Source organism: Mus musculus, chromosome 14 (assembly GCF_000001635.26).
Source record: "Mus musculus strain C57BL/6J chromosome 14, GRCm38.p6 C57BL/6J".
NCBI classification, from domain to species: domain Eukaryota; kingdom Metazoa; phylum Chordata; class Mammalia; order Rodentia; family Muridae; genus Mus; species Mus musculus.
The window spans coordinates 31,285,638-31,305,095 of NC_000080.6; the positions used below are offsets into that span (position 1 = coordinate 31,285,638).

At 52.0% G+C, this 19,458-nt stretch overlaps 1 protein-coding gene and 1 long non-coding RNA gene across 9 annotated transcripts in view; one reads left to right on the forward strand and one right to left on the reverse strand.

The window, feature by feature from the left end:
* Dnah1 (dynein, axonemal, heavy chain 1) overlaps nucleotides 1–19,458 on the reverse strand; it is a 65,517-nt gene that overhangs the window by 25,263 nt on the left and 20,796 nt on the right. For all 4 annotated transcript variants that reach the window (XM_017315799.2, NM_001033668.1, XM_006518426.4 and 1 more), the window contains exons 13-41: nucleotides 19,174–19,367; nucleotides 18,802–19,027; nucleotides 18,151–18,270; nucleotides 17,638–17,720; nucleotides 16,658–16,799; nucleotides 16,115–16,270; nucleotides 15,541–15,739; nucleotides 15,107–15,360; nucleotides 14,260–14,472; nucleotides 12,961–13,125; nucleotides 12,410–12,531; nucleotides 11,458–11,563; nucleotides 10,814–10,993; nucleotides 10,561–10,701; nucleotides 9,910–10,073; nucleotides 9,575–9,688; nucleotides 9,093–9,281; nucleotides 8,720–8,825; nucleotides 8,054–8,167; nucleotides 7,398–7,547; nucleotides 6,984–7,070; nucleotides 6,677–6,863; nucleotides 5,126–5,217; nucleotides 4,784–4,938; nucleotides 2,075–2,252; nucleotides 1,086–1,280; nucleotides 874–993; nucleotides 531–689; nucleotides 332–439 (exon numbers count right to left, since the gene is read on the reverse strand). In XM_017315799.2, coding sequence (XP_017171288.1) covers nucleotides 332–439; nucleotides 531–689; nucleotides 874–993; nucleotides 1,086–1,280; nucleotides 2,075–2,252; nucleotides 4,784–4,938; nucleotides 5,126–5,217; nucleotides 6,677–6,863; nucleotides 6,984–7,070; nucleotides 7,398–7,547; nucleotides 8,054–8,167; nucleotides 8,720–8,825; nucleotides 9,093–9,281; nucleotides 9,575–9,688; nucleotides 9,910–10,073; nucleotides 10,561–10,701; nucleotides 10,814–10,993; nucleotides 11,458–11,563; nucleotides 12,410–12,531; nucleotides 12,961–13,125; nucleotides 14,260–14,472; nucleotides 15,107–15,360; nucleotides 15,541–15,739; nucleotides 16,115–16,270; nucleotides 16,658–16,799; nucleotides 17,638–17,720; nucleotides 18,151–18,270; nucleotides 18,802–19,027; nucleotides 19,174–19,367 — 4,419 coding nt within the window. The remainder of the gene's footprint in view (nucleotides 1–331; nucleotides 440–530; nucleotides 690–873; nucleotides 994–1,085; nucleotides 1,281–2,074; nucleotides 2,253–4,783; nucleotides 4,939–5,125; nucleotides 5,218–6,676; nucleotides 6,864–6,983; nucleotides 7,071–7,397; nucleotides 7,548–8,053; nucleotides 8,168–8,719; nucleotides 8,826–9,092; nucleotides 9,282–9,574; nucleotides 9,689–9,909; nucleotides 10,074–10,560; nucleotides 10,702–10,813; nucleotides 10,994–11,457; nucleotides 11,564–12,409; nucleotides 12,532–12,960; nucleotides 13,126–14,259; nucleotides 14,473–15,106; nucleotides 15,361–15,540; nucleotides 15,740–16,114; nucleotides 16,271–16,657; nucleotides 16,800–17,637; nucleotides 17,721–18,150; nucleotides 18,271–18,801; nucleotides 19,028–19,173; nucleotides 19,368–19,458) is intronic.
* The window catches only part of Gm35823, a 53,021-nt gene that overhangs the window by 17,717 nt on the left and 15,846 nt on the right, over nucleotides 1–19,458 (forward strand). The window lies entirely within an intron of this gene.

Below are 19,458 nucleotides of genomic sequence, written 5' to 3' on the forward strand. Positions count from 1 at the left end.
GAGGGCTGGCATCTGGACTCAGCACCAGTATGGAAGAAACATTTGTCTGGGAGGCATACTGATGCCTCCGAGCTCCGTGCTCAAGCTCAGCTCTCACACTGACTAGCTGAGTATGAGAATTTTGTGCCTCAGTTCCATGTCTGTGAAATGAACACAATAATAAACATCTGGCAGATTGCGAAGCTCTGTGTGATGATGTCAACAGCCAACACCTCTGACCTGCCACCTGTCAGTGTGGCTTTCCCTAAGTGGCCACTATTCATTGAGGGGGAAATCCCCATAGCCCAGCCCGGCTCTCCCCTCCCTCCGTCCCGGGCATCCCTGTGGCCACCTGTTTGTTCTCATCCTCTTCTTCATCATCATCCTCAGTGCTACTGATTCCTGCGTCATCCAGTCTGTAATCGTACACCAGCCCGTCTTCTGGGAAACCTAGTTTCACCTGTCAGGACCAAGAGAAGCAGCCTGTGAGGCCGGGCAGGCTGTCTGCCATGGGCCCCGGGGACCCAGCCTGCTCCTTCCACCTCTTTTACTTGTTCAAGTCTCATCTTCAACCTTAGCCATTGACTGAAGCTAATGCGGCTGGTGTGGTCCCCTGTGGCGCCTACACTCCAGACCAGGGAGAAGATGAACCAGGGCTCTATCAGCTCTGGGATATGACTCAACTTTTCAGAGGGTATCTTCTTGAGGCCCTGGGAACAGAGGGAACGGCGTTAGGCTCAGTGGGCAGATCACACAAGTTTTTTTTCCCTGCAGCACACTGGAGGAGGGGAGGGGGTTTCAGTACTTCCAGGAGGCTGGGTAGGCTCTTTGCAGCACCAGCAAGAAGAGGAGGCAGGAGGAAAGAGGCCTCCAACCCCACTGTGTGTGCTGTACCTCTCTGGGTAGGAAAGGTCTGAAGAAGCAGTCAAGGAGCTTGAGGAGGCTCATTGTCAGGTTGCTGTTAGTTGAGGCAATCACTTCCTTCACTGTGTTCCGAACAAAGTTGATGGAATTCTGTTGGGAACAAGCGCCAGGCCCACATGGGCATTGGGGTGACAGCCCTCTGCCACCACTCTTTGACTGGGTGTACCTATGGCCTCACTTACCTCCAGGTACTTGGTAAAGAGACTCTTGAACTGTTCCTCGTAGGGCTTTATTATGGCAGGGAGACGTTTTAGCCAGCACTCAACGAATGGCATGAGCCCTAGGATGCTGGGCTCCAGGTACACCATGCCACAGCGGGAGACTGTGGCTGGTGAGGCCACTGCCAGGTCCTGCACCTCAAACATCATGGTCATTGCCTGGTGCCAAGGTAGAATGTGTAAGCGGGACAGCTAGCAGCCCCCAAGTAAGGAAAAGAGATATGGGACTTTGGGGGAATTGCTTGCCCATTCTGCCAAAAGACTCTCTAGGCAGGCTCTCATAGGGAGGATCGGGGCTGCAGCTGAGGTTCGGGGATCCCTGAATCCTCATTCGATAATGTGGCCCTCCACAGAGCCCCGAGGAAGAGACAAAGCTGACTTTCTGGCTAATGTGGAGTTCCTAAGAGCCTGACGAACCAGACAGGAAATATGTTTGTTTGTTTGTTTTGTTTGTTTCATAGCCCCAGTCACACACACAGGCTCACACTGACTGCCACATGTTCTCAGGGGTTTAGTGTATATACAGTCTGAAATGCTCTCATGCCCAGGCCACAGCCAGCTTTCTCAAGAACTCAGCTACATACACCAATCAGGGCCCCTGTGGTCAGGTTTGTGCTACCAGTCCCCAGCCCCTGAACACACCGCTATAACTGGCTTTAAAAAGGGCAGATCATGGCCAAGAGTGGAGTGGACCCGGGAGGCAGGAGGCAGCATAAGCTAGGGGACCAGCAGGGCAGCTCCTATGGCCCTAGGCTTGGGACACCACAGAAAGCAGGCCTTCTGAAAGACAGCTACATAGGACGTGGCTCCAAGAAGGGGATTCAGGGCTGGGAGGGGGTACTGGGGGTGGGGCCCAGGGTCCTGTCATCGGGCTCCTTGGTGTGTTGGGCATGGCGCAGACTCCAGAGCCGGCTAGCTGCAGAAGAGAACAGGTGGGTGGGCGGGCAGCACACCTCTGTGAGTTTGATGATCTCCCCAGAGCTGAGGCACAGCTTCTTATTGTCATCCAGCACGGTGTTCATGTTCTCTATCCAGACGGCATCCACCGGCCCGTCGAACATGTACCATTTCTTGTTGGTGTCAGATGCGATGGCCCCGGCCCGGATGAGGGAGGAGAAAATTCCATCTGTCCTGTAACCACCAGGGAGGAGAAGGGATGTAGGTGCCAGGGAGGCGGGTGATGGCACAAATGGTCCCCAGCGAAGCCTAGTTACCCAGCTGGCTCTCATCTTTTAACATTTTTTTATTAGCACATGTTAATTATGTTTAACCATGGGTTTCATCATATTGTCTTCATACACTGATATAATTCAGTTTTTGAGTGGTTACCAAACAGATACAGAAGTATTGGTCAATTTTAAAAAGAGAGAAAGAGAGAGAGAAACTGGTTTCTTACTTAAAAACATTGATTTACGCCGGGCATGGTAGCGCACGCCTTTAATCTCAGCTCTCTGGAGGTAGAGGCAGGCAGATTTCTGAGTTCGAGGTCAGGCTGGTCTACAAAGTGAGTTCCAGGACAGTCAGGGCTATACAGAGAAACCCTGTCTCGAAAAACAAAAAACAAACAAAAAACAAACAAACAAACAAAAACCAAAAAACAAAAAACCCAAAACATTGATTTATCTTCAAAGAAACATTCTAAGATTCCCCACCTGCATCCCCATTGTGGATATCTGAAACTGTGCATAGTGCAGAATCCTCTATATAAGCTGGTTTATTCTATATATAAATACGTATGAGAAAGTTGATTTATAATTAGATATATTAATAGACAGGACACTATAGTCCTGTATTTTAGGGAGATGCATGCATCTGGAGAAGGGCAGCTGAGGGGAAGCAGCCTTGAATGTTACAACCCAGGGCTCCTAAGAGGCAACAACAACACAAAAAGCAAAAACCCCTGAACATCTTCTCCGGATGTATTATAGTAGGATACTATAATAAAAGTTTACACTGTGGAGCCATAGTTGGTTAAACGAGGAGTTGTTTAACACAAGCAATGAGACCATGAGTCAGTCTGGTAACTGACACGGCTAATAGGGGCTAATGGAGAGACAAAGACCATGAACACACTGGGCAACTGTGGGATGGGATCCCAATCGTGGGATGGGATGGATCAGTACAGGATTTCTTCTCACTGTTCAGAATGTACAATTTAAAAATGCATAAGTTCTGCTTATCTGGGACTTTCATTTAATATTTACAGATTGACCTCAGGCAAATGGATACAGAAATGAACTGTCTGATGGGGTAGGATGGGGACAGCCAGGGTTCTACTGTATTTTGAATAAAACTCTAAGGTCACATATAGATACAAATGTATTTCCAAATCTATGACCTGTTTTGGCTAGTGTATTACTTACATACAACGTACTGCGATCACTGGTTCTCATGTTCTTAACTCTTCATATCTTCACTCATTAAAACATTTTAATGGGAAAAATTGGAGCTCTCGGTGTAACATATAATGGGACTCCCTGCTGAGTTCCCACGGAAGTCCCTGTGCATAAAGGTGAATGGTGGTGTCCCAGTGGGAGGAAGAAGGGGGAGGGGAGGTGGGAGGAACTGGAGAAGGGACATTTCTGCTTCATAACCTAAGAAAGGCTCAGTTTTCACCAGCTTTCTATGCCAGGGAAAGATTCTCTGCTTGGTTCCTGAGTCTCCTTGGCAACCAACCCTGCCAAGTCAGTTTGGACAAGTCCTCACCTCGCACACTTACCCACCACAACACCTGTTCAGGACCCCACTCTCCTCCTCCTGCAGTTGAGGTCTGACCACTTGGCCCTTGTGAAGTCAGTTTAGCCACAAACACCCTTACTCCTGATGTTACCCTCTTAGGAATTCTCTATCCACTGGTGTTTACCATGCACCATTGGCCCTTGCTGTGTTTGGAGTTGAGTTCATTCTGTCCTCGATCTTGAGACCATGCCCAGGTAGTTTCTATGTTTGTGGTCATGGTCCCAAATAAAGTCTTCTTTAGCATGCTTTGAGATACAGTTAGATATTTTTCTTCAATGGGACATTTTCCTGGGCTGACCTATGAACCCCACCACCACTCACATGAGTCTCTAGTGGACATGGGAAAGACCATTAAACAGAAATGGGAAGACCAAGCAGCCAAACTTGGAAAGGAAGGTGAGTCTGCCCTCATTGGTGGCCAGCCCTTACTGGCTCACAGGGCACCACAGCTAAGCACACATTTCCAGCAGGAGATGGAAGACCGGAGAAGATGCTCAGGGGTTTTTGCTTTTTGTGTTGTTGTTGCATCTTAGGAGCCCTGGGTTGTAACATTCAAGGCTGCTTCCCCTCAGCTGCCCTTCTCCAGATGCATGCATCTCCCTAAAATACATGCCTAGCCTGGGAGCGAGGCCTGGAAGTGACCTCTTCAGCTTCTCTCAGGGTAAAGACAGCCATCTGCTGAGTGTTCATCCACACCAGCCATTGTTCCCCAGTGCATTTCATGTGTCAAGTCCCTTTCCTTGCCACTATAACCCTGCCATTATTGTCGTCACTGTGCCAATGTCAGAACTGAGGAAAGTCGCTAAGGGATGAAGTAGGATGGTGCGTATCATCCTAGGCTTTCTGCTGAGAGCATAAACTCCTCTCTGCCACTGCAGGCAGCCTGGGAGCACATCACTGGGAGCAGCTTGGGGCTCACTCACCACTCATGGGTGAGCAGGTCAAACTCCCCATACAGCTGGCCCATCGTGATGGACTTGGGGTTGAGCACGTAGTAGTTGACAGCTTCATACACGCCACCACTGATGGATGGCTTCCCTTTCAGCAATGTCATGGCGGCTGCCAGGACTCTGTAACACTGGGGAGTCACCACCAGAAAGTGACCCTCCTGGCTTCTCAGAGAGCAGGGATGCAGTGGGTTGGGGGACTACAGGAAGTGGGGAAGGCAGCCCAGACGCCAGAGGGGTACAGGTTCAGGCTGATGCCCTTGTTGGAGATGCATGTCCCCTCTGCCCCCAACCCTAGCCATGCTTGGCTCTGCTTACATTACTCTTGCCAGAGCCTGTGGGCCCAACAAGCATGAGGCCGTGCCGTACCACTGTGGTCTCATACAGCTGGATGCACTTGATCAGGAAGCCTAGGGGCCAAGGCAGGAGAACAGGGGTTAAAGGATGGACTTGAACCACGGCTCTGAGGCTGGCTCGTGTGGTCTTAGGTGAGTCACTTGAGCCCCTGAACTTCTCTGTCTTCATGAGCACAGTGAAGAAGGCAGTAACATCTATGCCATAGCCAGGGCAGGTGAAGCCCCATGCACAGGGCCTATAGGGCACAGAGTAGGACCTCTCTAGATGCCACTCACTATTACTGTTACTATCGTTGCCTAACATCATCTAGTTGGGTGGTCAGACATCATGGAGCCTCCAACTTCTTTCACAAAGCAGCTTGCCCAGCCTCCCTAGAGCACCAGCCTGAGAAAGTGCTGTCCAGTGCGAGACGAAGTTCAAGGGTCATTGTCCTGGTCAGTGAGGAGCTTTAGGTAAGAGTACATGATTTTGGCCCAAGGGATTGTGGTGGTTGTGGCTCTGGCAGGCCCAGGGGGGTCCCTGCCAAAGGGACAGGGTGCAATTACCTAGGGATGACAAAGCTGACTTAAGGCTGTAGGGAAAGAGAAGAGGCCAGGGCTTGATTTAACAAGCTTGCTGGATCTAAGTGCAGGGGATGGCCAGGGAAGGGACTGTTAAGCCACACATGGAACAGGGAGCACTGAGCTACAGGCCGGGCAGGGTTGAGACAAGCTCACCAACAGGCCCTAGTGGAGAGCTGGTGTGCACAGATATCCTTCCTTAGAGAGCCCCCACCCCTAAGGACTCTCTGGGAGGTACTGGGAGGGGAAGAGGGAGAAACTGTGCCGGGAGACTGTGGGGAGATCAAGAGCTCTAGCTGCATGCATATGTGGTGACCAGGCCGAGGGAACCTCAATTGAGAAAATGTTCCCATCATATTGGGCTTCAGGAAAGCATGTGGATACATCTTCTTGATTGATGGCTGGTGAGGGAGGGCCCTGTTCACGGTGGGCAGTGCCACACCTGTGTTGGTGATCCTGGGTGCTATAGGAAAGCAGGCAAGGGAGCAAGCCAGCAAGCAGGATTTCTCCACAGCCTCTGCTTCAGTGTCTGCCTTCAGGTTCCTCTCCTCACTTCCTCCAGTGATGGATTGTGAGCCGAGACTTACAAGGTGAAATAAGCCCCCTTCTCCCCAAGTTGCTCTGGTCACAGTGTCTTGTCACAGGAACAGAAACCCTGACTAAGACACCAAACAAAGACTCATTGCTGGATGAAGCAAGGCTAGAGAGGGGACCTTGGGCTGGGCTGGTTCCTACCATGGGCAGAGAACCTAGACTGTGAGGTCTCAGTAAAAAGACATGCTGCCCCTCGCCTGGAGAGCACAAGTAACGACAAGTCCAGGTCAACAGTGAGGGGCCCTGACACAGCATTGCCCTGTCCCTGTCTCCAACTCTGGATTCCAAGGTGGCTGGAGCCATCACGTCCTTAGATTGGAACACCATGGGTCTGCAGGACCCGGGGCTGGCAGCTCACCCTCCACATCCTTGAGGTTGTTCTTCTCACAGGACCTGCGGATGGCCTGGTCCAGGATGCCGTAGTCAGTCTCCTCTTCCTTGATGGTAGGGAACAGGTCAGACACAATCCCTGAGAAGAGCTTGAGGTCTTCCTGCAGGAACTTCGGCACATTCACATCTCGAATGGCCCGAAGGCAGATCAGCTCCTGTAGTAGGGGCCAGAAAGGTGGCTTCAGAATGGTGGGTTGGGTCCCCCACCCACACAACTCTCTGGTGTCAGGACTTCCTGAAGCTCTCCTCCCAGGGGCTCTGTGGATAGATCTTACCTCATTCATGGTAGGGTTTTCTCTCTTAAGGTTCCCGGCTGCTGAGATGACAGTCTTCACTGCTCTCATCCCGAAGTCATAGTGGTCCTGTACATACCGCACAGAAGAGGCATGTGTGGATGCTGACCTGTGAACATGGCCTCCCACATGGAATCTGACTAATGCCTCACCACCCATCTTGGAGCTGAGATGTCATTTCGCCCAGAGACCTGCTATGGCTACTCACCTGCACACTGCAGCCTGGGCGAGGTGCCCTCCTTTGGCTGCTTGGCACCTTCTATGTCACCATCCCAACAGTCCTTTGGCTATAGGAGTCCCTGTTCTGAAGCTCTCTCTCACAGAGGGGGGAGTTTGGAACAGCTCTGGAGGTGGTAATATTTCGGTCGGAGGCCGCGGAATGACAAGGGGTCTTACCTGGGAGCTGAGCTGCTCAGAAGACAGCTTGAAGGTGGTGGTGATCTTCTTAGCCAGCACATTGGCCTCGTTGAAGCCGAAGGAATACAGTGAGATCTCAGCAATCATGGCGTAATCGGGGACCATCATGGCCACAGGTCGGAAGAGGGCCTGGACCCACAACACACTCAGGAAAGGCAGACACATCACAGCCCCACCCAGGGCCTTAACACGCTCTCTGGATGGTCTGATTCATAGCTAGCGCTGGGACTCTCTGTACCACACCTGCCACACTGAGGCTTCCACTCCTCAGTGGCTGTGAAGCTCATACCATTAAAAATAGGTGCTTTGTGTTGATGAACACCTTCCCCATGAAACTTCCAGGAGCGGGCCACTCTTAGTTCCTGTCTTCCCACTTTTCCTCACCTTTGCGCCTTCTATCAGGCCCAACCCCATAGGAACCCCAGACCTCCCCATGTCCTGAAGACAAGTCCAGGGCCTTCCCACTCTGTAGCTGGGTGTGGTCCAATGGGCTCCCTGGAAAGAAGTGCCACCACAGGGAATCCCAGGTCTTCATGCTAGGCAGCTAGCTATTGTGTTCTCAAACCAGAGCTTTAACATCTTAGGGTTCAGTCTAAATCTCTGTCACCTTCTGGCCACCCTGAGCCTGAACTTGCCTTCAGGTTGTCAGGCAGCTCTGTGCGGCCAGCATACCCTGGATTCATGGTGATGAATACAGCGCAGGATGGTACAAGGGGGATTTCAACACCCTCAAACATGAAGCGTTCCACCTGGATGTGGGGTAAAGGGGTTGGCCCACTTTAGAGAGAAGACAACCAGACCTTCATCCCCTGTGACTGAGGCTCTGCCATGCCACAGACTTGACATCAGAGGTCAGCCAGACTGGACCCCTGGTCATGGATTACATCTTCTCCCGGGATCTAGCCTAAGACCTTAGGTCTCACTGATCACCCATGGGCTCCCATGATCCTGGCTCCAGGTCCTCAGAGGTTTCCACACCGTTGCTGCTTCCCTTCACCCACTAATCCCAATTCTGACTGAGCCCTCCAGATTTACTCAAACTCTGCCAAGAACAGAACCTTGGGCATTACTTAAGTGGGATCTGTCGGCCTCTCAGTTCTTGTCATTTGACTCCTGTGAACACTAAAGCTGGTCAAAGGACCAGTGCCTTAGACCCTCCCTTGTAGAGAAAGGGACTCCCTTTACCTGACCATGGGCTGAGGTTAGGATCTGGGGTTTGAGATTGACTTTAAAACTCCTCTAAACATAGCAGTAAGGCTTATGAGGGGCAGTACCATCCCTCTGTGGTGCCCAAGGCTCACCCTCTGTTGCTGTGCCTTCTGGATGGTAGTGATCTGCTGTGCCACCACCGATAGCACCTCAATGTCGATCCGATTAAACTCATCAAAGCAGGCCCAGGCCCCCGCACTAAGTAAAGCAAGGCATTTGGGTAGGGCGTGCACTTGGAGCATGCGTGGTACCTCCTTCCAGCAACCCTCTGACTTCATTGGGGAGAAAGCTCTCAGTGGTGATCCCAGCTCAGCTACAGCCCCATGCCTCTCCCTCCCTCTTCCCCTAGCCCACTGAGCTGGGCTTTTGACTCCTGTCACTTCATCCTGTCCCTTGTGAGACATCTCCTGGCCAGTGTTCTCCCCTACTTGCCCCTGTCCCGTGCCATCTCACATCCAGCCTCACCTGGCCAGACCCTTGAAGAACTTTCCCATGGCCATGAAGTCGAGCTGGTCAGAACAGTTGAACACAACTGTCTGTATGGCTAAGGCCTTCCCCAGGTCCTTTGTGGTCTCTGTTTTCCCTGTGCCAGCTGGGCCAGCTGGCGCACCTCCAAACTTGAGGTGCAAGGCTCCAGTCAGGGTCAGATAGCACCTGTGGGGGTGAAAGCAGATAGACATGGGCCACACCCATTTTGGGTGATCCCTTTCCTCGGGTGCATCTCCCTTCAGGACTCTGTAGATCAGCAGCTCTTGCTCCTCACGCCTCTGAGGCACAGGTATGCCAGTCCTGAGTGCCAGGGTTGGGAACTGGAGCCTGGGACTGGCTGCCTGTGCAGTGTTTCTTCTTGCCCCATTTTGAGTTTTGCTGAGCTTTGCTTATTGATCTATGGGGCTGGCTGACCTCTACCCATTTCCCTTATTCAGAACCAGCTGGGGAGGGTTCACCTGTCAGTGAGGGGTGTGATCACTAGCCTCCCACTGTTGCCAAGGTACTCGTAGCCATAGATGAACTCGGCATTCACAGCACGGATGTATAGGTCGTCCTTTGTCCAGTAGTACCTAGCAGTGTAGGGACATGGGGTTCTCAACATGGGCTCACAGGCCAGTGAGTAGACATACAGTTAAAAAGAGGGGATCCTCTTAGAGCACAAGGACACAGAAGTACCCATATCTGTCTCATCTCTGCTTTGTGGGCAGGGGCAATCCTAGTGTTGAATTGACAGTATCTTCAACCCCAGCCTCATCCACCCTGGCCCTGGGGTAGTCCTCCGTGGCCTCACCTGAGCTGCGAGATCCACTCAAAGTCATGTACGCTGACTACATTCTCATCGATCAGCTTGCTCACCACATCCTTGGCGTGGACCTCAATGACAATGAGTGCCGAAAGCACCATCCGCTGCATGCGGGACAGCTTCCCCCTCACCAGGGCCACCAGGTCACTGAGCTGAAAGAATCAGGAAATCACTGTAGAAACCTGGGATCTATAGATCCTCAGCCCTTGCACAGAGGGAGGGCTTCTGCCACAGAAAGTGTCTATATTCAGGAGGCTTCTACTGATCCGAGATGGGAGGAGAGGAAGGACCAGGACAGGGGAAGACAGAAGAATATACAAGTCACATACGTGGGACTTGAATCTGTGGTGTACAATTCGTCTGTATGCTCATGGTTGGAAATGGGGTCTGCAGGGCAGTGAGAAGCATGGATCATGGGTAGCCCAAGGGACGGTACAGAAAGAACCTGGTGGCCGCTTCACTGATCATTAAAGGAGGGGCACCTCCCTAGTCTCAGAGCCCTCCTTAGGTCCCCTCTTGCTGATGCTACAGAGTCTGATCTGCCCCTTGGACATGACCTTTGGCCTCGTCCAGGCTTGATGCAGGAGAATGTTGCTTGGAAAACTGGGTGTGGGGAGCACCAATCCTCTTTAATTCTACCTGTTTGGAGAGCTGGGGGAACAGCTTGCTACTGATGTTGCCAGCCTCAAGTGCCTCGGCTACCTCCATTGTCCAGTATGTCTGGCAGCCAGCGATGGTCACCTGGCCCGGCCAGTTCAGAACCCACTCAGTTCTGAGCATCTGGAAAGACAACATGAGCAGGCTGACCTACGTGCTACCAACTCTAACCTGCTGGGGCGGAGAGCATTGAGGAGGGAGCACGCTGGAGGCTGGGCGGGAAGGCTGCACTCACCGTTGGGTAGGCCTTGATGGCCATCTCAATGATGTCATGCACACTGGCCTTCATGCTACGCTCCACCTCCAGCAGCCAGTCCTCCACATTGCTTGAGGGGTAGATGGAGAAGGAGAGCTTTACCTCTTCCCCCTCTGCTGAATACATGTGTGTGATCTCCAGATCCTCCTGGAACAGCAACTGTGGGCACAGAGGTGGGTAGAAGCGAGTTACTCTGGTGTGCCAGAGAGCCTACTCTCAGCCCCAGACTGACCTGGCCAGATCTTGCCCCTTAGAGGAGCTGGCTCTGTGCCAGGGTGCCCCCAGTGTTTGCCTTCACTGGGTCCTCCCTGACAGTAATTTGTCAGTGTGTGTTTAAGCCCTTGGGAAATGAGGCTAAGCTTGTCCTCTTTGTTTTCCCTCTTCCCAGATCTCTATTCTGGGAGGACAGGAGCTGCTGGCTGAGTTAGGACACTGGGGCTCCCAGACTCAAGGGGAAGAGTGGGTTCTTTACCTAACCTCCTTCCCATCAGCCCCAGGTATATCTCTGAGGACCAGGGTCTGTCTTGGTGCCTCATCTCTAAGAGGGCTTGGCATGGGAGGAGAGAGGTCTCCTCTGGAACGTGCCCTAGTGCACTGGCCTAACCTCAGGCCTAGCTACGCACCCGGGCAATGTTTTCGAAGCACTTGCGCAGGTGGGGCTGCACGGCTGTGGGGTCCTTTGTCTGAGACAGGATCTCCAGTAGTTCATCATCTGACAGGAAGTAGAATCTTCCAGGGGAACATAGGTGAGGAAAAAGGGTCAGGTGGCCTTGGGCCCTGGCAGCCCCAATACCGCTGACATACTCTGCGTATCGTAAGCTAGTCGCTGTGACAGTTCACTAAGAGGACTTGAGAAGAGCAGAGTCCTAATAGAAATGGGTGCTTACACCTACAAATCCATCACCCTCCCTCCAAAGAAACAAAAGTTACTTAGACAAATGGTGAGTTCCGGGCTTGAAGCTGGGGATATATAATATGAGCCCGGAATATCTTCTTGCAGTGGAAAGGCAAGGGCTTTCTCTAAGAACATGAAAGGCACATCCGAAGGACTTATGAGACAGATACAGAGGCATGCCTCTAGTCCCAGCTCCTGGGGACACTGCAGCTGGAGGACTGCTTCAGTGTGAGTGGAGGTGAGCATGCTGAGACTCCACTCACTGAGACAAAGGAAAAGAGGGCAGAATTTAAAAGGCATCTGTGAGCCAGCTTGGAGCTACTTCTGTTTGTGGAAGTCCAAGGCAACTGAACCAGCCAGAATAAATTGTAAAGGGCTGGGCACGAGGCTCAGCGGGTAGAGTGCATATAGAGCATAAAGTCCAGGGTTTGATCCCCAGCACCAAATAAGGCAGGGCTAGTGGGGCATCCCTGCAATTCTAGTTCTTAGGAGGCAGAGACAGGAGTGTCAGAGGTTCAAGAACATCCTCATCTACGTAGTGAGTTTGAGGCTAGCCTGGGCTATGTGAAACTCTAGTTCCAGGGGTGGGGGAAAGTGGACCTGTTTAGAAAGGTTCTTTGGATACTAGCTTGGCAGAGCACTTGAAGGCCCACAGTGTGGGCTTAGGCTATGGTGCCTACCTGGGGAAGGCGGTCCGCTTGGTCTCCAGGTACTCGCTGAGGCCCTTCTGTACCAGGTCCAGCAACTTGTTGCAGTCCCTCAGGCTGTCCAGCAGCCTCTGGTCAGAACACACATTGATCACCTGCAGAGAGCAGACCCAGCAGGGGTTAGAGAGAGGAAGTGAGCATCATCAACCGGGAGGTGGCAAGATGGGTTTACTAGACAGTGCCCATGCCAGCCAGGCACCGCCAGGAAGTGTAAGGAGCAGGAAATCGATTCCTAGGCTCGGGATTGCCTCCATCAGCTCCAAGAAACCATTCTGTAGTCGTAAAAGAAAGGTAAGAAGACCAAGGAACTGTCTTGCTGCAGACTTGGGAAGCTCTCTAAAATGCTAAAAACCATTCTAAGGCGCATCTCTGTACTAGGAGTCCACGCCCAAGGAAAGTGAGCCACAACCAAAGCCTTCCGATTGGTCTTTAATCCTTGTTTAGGGAGGGGAAAGACCCAGAAGTCCCCAGCAATGTGATCAGGACCTTGGGGAGGTCCTAGCTGTCTTCCCATTCCCCCTCACCTCCCGGTTCTCATAGGCGTTCTTCATGATCTTCCTCCAGATGCGCTCCATGGTTTGGTAGCGCTTGCTCTCCACAGGCAGCTGCCGGGTGATGTCCTCAGAGCTGAAGATGGGCTCCAGGTAGAGCCAGGCCCGCTGGCAGTTCAGCCACTCCTCCAGCACCTCCTGGGAAAGTGGGGCAGGACATGCACCGCCGGAGTTGGGGGCTCAGTGTTGGGTTTAGTGTCCATGACGGAGACATTTCACCCCATCGGAGTGCAGTGCAGAGCACCCACATCAGCATCAGCATCTACTAGGTAGCGCTACCCAGAGCCATTTTCCTTTCTGCCTCCCAATTCTGCACTTGGGGCTTACCTCATTTCCCCACCCCCACCCCCACCCCCATCACTGCAAACGGATTCATTCATCTCTGCTCATGAGATGGGCACCATGGTTAGCTCTGTATCAGGTCCATGCCAGGCTTAAATGGACACCAGGAAGATCAGGGGAAGTAGACGTGGGCTTCTGTTCTTGGGTAGACACTAGTGATCACTCTGCTTCTGGATCACTAAGAACCCAATATGTGTGAAGCCCCTTTGCTAGGTACTGAGCAAGGCCCTCACTGGGAATACCTTATAGGCAGGTGTGGGTGAGATGGTGAGTTACTTGTGCTAAGCTTTGATAGGAGGTAGGGCTGGAATTACAGGTAGGTGTGTGTGTGTGTGTGTGTGTGTGTGTGTGTGTGTGTGTGTGTGAAAGCACATGTGCGCACAGCAGGGAAGCCCGGGGATCAATGCTGCATAGACAAATGCTCCTTCATCTGACTTCTGGCCTCCAGAGGCATATGTACTGAGAGACACACCTTCAGGCCTACATTCTAGGCATCTTAGGGCAGTCCCTGCCTCTGGTCTTGAAAGCTTGAGACATCTCTAGTCCCAAGCACCCTGGCCCCTGTTCTCCAAGTATCAATCACCAAGTGAGATGGAGGCGGGAGGCTCGGGACAGGGTGGACAAGGATCCGGAGAGACCTCAGGGCCTCACTCTGTCCAGTCCACAAAGTTCCAGTGACTAGACTGTCCTACGCTTAGGCAGTCACATTGTTTAAGCTTCACTCCTTCCATAGCCCTTACTGCCCTTTTCAGGAGCCAGACCTCATCCATGGATGGCCCTCATCCATCTTGGTCTCCTCTTCCGGATGGAGGCTTGTTAGAGAGTCAGGGGCTGAGGGGAACAGCTGCAGAGGGCTACAGCTGACTACAGTAAGTGCCATCTGGTGGACAGTACTCCTTTGGAGGGGAGGACAAAGGGAGGAAGGCCCACCTGGGTCAGCTTCAGTTTGGTCTCCCAGGAGTTGATGCGCTGCTCAAAGGGTTTCTTGTACGGTGAGAAGGACATACTCTGAGTCATGACGATGTGGTCGTCGAGCAGTTGTGAGGCTTCGTCTGGGCTCTTGAGGATATAGGTGTCTGTCTCCTTGTAGGGCAACACGTTGAACAGGATGGATGACCACTCCTTCTCCATCTTGTCTAGTGCCTGTGGTGGGGGGATGGTCAGAGCTGTGTGCTTGGAAAGGACTGGTTGTCATTGTCCCACCAGCACTGGGCAGGGGACAATGGGCTCTGTCAGGTCATGGCTTTGTGTGAGCCACACTGGCGAATAACTCCCAGCTTGCCTAATCGGCAAGTCCCCAGTGGGCCTCCGTCTGAATGCAGGGTGGACTCAGGCCCCTATGTATGCAACATGAGAGTCACTTGGGTGCCAGCTAGGTGTTTGCTCACACCTAAAGAATATTATTTTGGGTACTGCTGAACCTCCCTGAGCCTTAAGGTTCTCTAATTAGTTAATTCATTAATTATTAACAGTGCAGGGGGTTTAAACTCGTGCATATAGGCTGCATTCTCAATTTGTGTGCTCATCTGTTAAATGGTGATGATGGCATTAGCTCCTTGCTAGAGTCTTGGCAGGGAAACTGAGTATTATAGCAATGGTGGGTACTATGCCAAGCACTCCACCCCCATTATGAACTTCTAATAAAATGTACTCTTAACCCAGGAAGCCATTACGGTTACCCTCCCAAATGGCTGTCATTGCAAGGTCTAGAGATCAGCCTGTTCAGCAGGGTCTAAGCGGTGGGTCTAATCAGACCTGCCAGTGGTTGGGTACCCACCTGTTCAATAGCATACTCCTTGCCAGCCACTTCAGCCACCTTGCTGATGCTCTCAATATGGTCTTGAAGGTTCATCTCCAGGCAGCGGGCAAAGGTCAAGTTGGCCTTGGGCCTGACATTGATGTTGATCTCATTGGACAGTACCTCCCAGTGCCGGTTCCGCATACCAGGGTTGCGCAGGCCTTGGATCAGCGGGATGTACGGCTTGAACTCCTCTATGCGTGTTCGGATATCCAAAGCCACCTCCTGGCAGGCTGCCGGGTAGGCAGGAAAGCATGAAAGTCAGCCAGTTCAGAGAAAGAGGATAGGCTGGGTTCACAGGAAAGGAATGGTTACCATGCTCTCTGGCAAGCGTTGGATGGGGAAGAAGCAAACCCATCCAACAAAAAGCATCATGACTTGCATGGGCCCCACCAGGGGATATTCTCAGCTACCTGGGATGTCCTTGAACTGCTTCACACATTTGTGCATGGTCTTGAACGACTCAATGACATTCTTCTCCAGCTGCTCAGCATCAATGGCTGACAGAGGATCATTCATCCAGCTCTCAGACCACCGCAGCCAGTCTGAGGCTGTGGTCCAGAGGTCCAGGTATGGTTGGAATTCCTTCACCATTCTTGAGAGCTTGTCATACTACAGGGGCAGAGGGTGAGACTGTCAGGATGCTCACTGGGCTTTCTCCACACCATCTCTACACTGGTCAGGCCCCATCTCCTTCTTTGTTCTTGGCTGTTAGCTCTGCTCTTGCCCCCAAAGACCCAGTCAGGACTTCCCTTCTCCTGCTCTATGTACACTCTGGATGCTGAGCCTCCCAGGTCTAGGATGACCCTGCCCTCTGAAAACTCCTGCTTGTATATACTGCCCACCCCCAGAGCCAACAAGTTTAGTTTTGCCCTGTAGCCATCTAGTTCTACCCAAGCATGCCCGAGCCTTGCCCCATAGTGGCTGGGCTCTGCTATGGCTGCAGATAAGCCTGGGAAGTGGGGCAAAAGCCCACAGTAGGCCTACATTGGTGATAGGCAAGCCAAAGATGCGCTCGCGGTTGTTGTACAGCATCGCCAGCTGCTGGCAGTCCTTCAGCTGCTTCTTGACCCGCCGCACCTCGTTGGCAATCTCGTGTGCTCGTGCAATCTCCACATGGATGGAGAAGCCAGCCACCACCAGCTGTGGGCCAAGGAGCCAGAGTCAAATGCACCCACATCCTATGACTGAGCATGTATCCCACAGACCCTGGGCACTGACTCCTAGCTCTGAAAGAACTTTGTTTTGTAGTGAGCCACTTGCTGGCCAATCACAGGCAAGCTGTTCCAGGATTGGGGAACAGATGGGAATCTTTGAACATCATGCTCACTGTCCACTGGGGTGCCAGTTACATAACCAAGAGGTTTGGGTCCATATTTGTTTCATTTTCTAAAATGTTCTATCTAGGCATCTCATTCCTTCAGCCATTTAAAAAATTTGGACATCCTGTCATCCATCATCCATTGACATTGCATCTCCTAAATGCTAGATGTAGGACAGCAGCTAGGAGAGCCCTAAGCCAAGCCCCACCTGCAGCCCTTCCAGCTTCTCCTGGAAGTTGTTCTGGTCCATGAGCTGGATTTTGCGGAACTTCTCCTCATCCTCAACGTGTTGCTGCCGCACCATATCTATCTGCCCAAGGATCTTAGAGGGCCAGTTGTTGGCAGCCCATCTGGCGGGAAAGAGGATCAGGATTTGAGGAGATGCCACAGGTGAAATGATAGGACAGACAGGAAGGGCCACCCTTTCCTGTGCCCAGGGCCCAAGCCCAGGGAGCTAGGCTGTGAGCAGGGTTGGGTTGGAGTAGAATGGGAGAATCCAGAGGACAGCTGGATCTAGTTGGAACTGAGCAACTGGGTAGTCTGAGTAAGCTGGGAGGCTGCCATTGCCACCCCTGCCCAGTGAGATGCAGCTCTAGGGTGCCCATGCAAAAGGACAAAGCAGAAATAACAAGAGAGTGATGTCAAGGGTGCTGGCTAGTTTTATGTCAACTTGACACAAGCTAGAATAATCAAAGAGGAGGGAGCTTCTATTGAGGGACTCTCTTCATAAGATCTGGCTGTAGGAATGCCTATAGGTCATTTTTTTTTAATTAGTGATGGATGTCAAAGGGCTCAGCCCATTGTGGGTGGTGCTACCCCTGGGCTGGTAGTCCTGGGTGCTACAAAAAAACCAAACCAAAACAAAACAAAACAAAACAAAACAAAACAAAAAAAACCAGGCTGAGCAAGCCATAAGGAAAGAGCCAGAAAGTAACACTCTTCCATGGCCTCAGCAATGGAACTTAAGGTTTCTATCTGCAGCTGGCTCAGGGATGTCAGCCCCTGGGAAGGTTTCCGACCCTGCCTGCCCCCAGCTCTCGGGTGGCGCCATGGTTTAGGGCATCTTGGCAGGGCATTTCTGGTGTGATTTCATAGCTTGTGACAGCTGGTACTTTTGAGCACCACTGCGTCCCGGGATCTCCTACTGCCCACCCAGAAGCCAGTGCTGGGAATGACTCTCCCACTCACTTGTCATTGAAGTCGTCTGTGGTGAGGTTGTAGAAGAATTCATCCATGACCTCATAGTCAGACATGACCTTCACAATCCGCTCCTGCATGAGCAGGAAGTGATGAGGCATGTTGGGGACAGGGCCACTTGGATGGGATCTCCAAAGGGGCTGGGGCCAGGGAAAAGGCACTTTCTTTCAGAGAGGGGAAGCCTTAACAGATTTCAAGGCCAGGCCTAGGGCTCTAGGAGCCATTGCCAACACATCTCTGGGTTTAGTCCCCCAATCTACGCCTTCAGTCCTCCTGACTGTCCAGAGAGCACAGCTCTGAATCCCTGTTGTACCCTGCAAACTTTACCCTGGGCCCCCACCAGTCCCTGGGTATCTGCTTTACCTTACCTACTGGCTCTGATCTCCCAGCCTTCCCCTATCTCAGCCCCTAGTCTCTGTATCCAGCGCCTGGGTCCATAACACACCATCCAACTTCTGGCTCCACCAGGCTCCTGGACACCCAGCGCCAGTGTGCCTGCCTTACCTCCAGAAATACCAGCTTTTCAGGAATGCCCTTCATCCAGTCTCGAAGCTCCGCAAGCTCCTCAATGCTGTTGGGCTTCTCGTAGATCTTGCGGCTAATGCTGCGGAACTCCTCACAGATCTGGTGGGTGAGGATTGGAGGGTTCTAGGGACGGTTATGTGCCTTGCCTACACTGAGACCTGTTTCTCAAGGTCCCCAGGGTCTCGAAGTCAATTATTCTACCATAGCAACCCTCTGCCATTCTTCCCAAGAGAGAGGTTCCTGATAGGGTCACTATGGTGCTAAAATCGCTTCTGAGGCAAAGATATCACCCTCTTAATCTCCTCTGGACGCAGGAACAAAGCTAGTGTTTCTGGTATCTGCACTTGCATACCCTCAGCCCTGTGGAGCAATCCAGCCCAGCCTGTACTTCACAAGAACGTCCCAGGATTCTGAAAGTCTAGGGATGGAGATATCAACCTTCTATTAACGTATGGATACATATGAATGCAGGTAGGGATCAAGGCACAATGACTTCCAGGTCCTTTCTTTGACCCAGGCACTTGAAGACACCACAGACTTTGTCTAGGGCATCTTACTAGTGAGAGCACGCCATGTGTCCAAGGCTTGTGTGTTGCTGTGGTCGCTAGGGCCAGGCCAGTAGTTACTTACACTGTCTACCTCCTTGTGTAAGTTCTTGGCTAGGATATCCAGCATAGAAGTGGCCAGGGCCTTGCGTTTTTTGGACAGGCTCTGCTTAACATTGTCGACATTGATGTAGAAGGGACCAATGATGATGCTGCTAGGCAGAGAGTTGTCTAGGATCTCCTTCTCTTTCAGGTGGGTAATTACCACTTCTCGAACCTCCTCTGCTGATGGGCACTGAGTCTGATAGGTCCTGAAGGGTAGTGTGCATGGGCAGAGAGCAGAGAATGGTTAGCAGGATGGGAGGGGATGCATACACAGACAGACAGACATACGGATGGACACACACAGGCACACTGATACATGCACACACACATACACACGCGCACATACACATACTTGAGGAAGGTGCTAATGTCATTGTTGTTCAGCTCCAGATACTTTCTGTACTCCTTAGCGTAGGCCTGCAGTGGCATCATGGCCTTGTGCATAGCATTCGTGATGTTAGCACGTAGCTCTTCTACCAGTGGCTCATGAAGCCCCACTGATTCCAGCAGAGGGTCCCCACTGATAAAGATGTCCTCCATCACCAGCTTTAAGAAAAAGAACACAAAAGGCCGAGCTGGATGAGCCCTGGAGTGGTTGACAGAGTGGTCTAAAGCCCGAACGGGTAGCGACATGGGC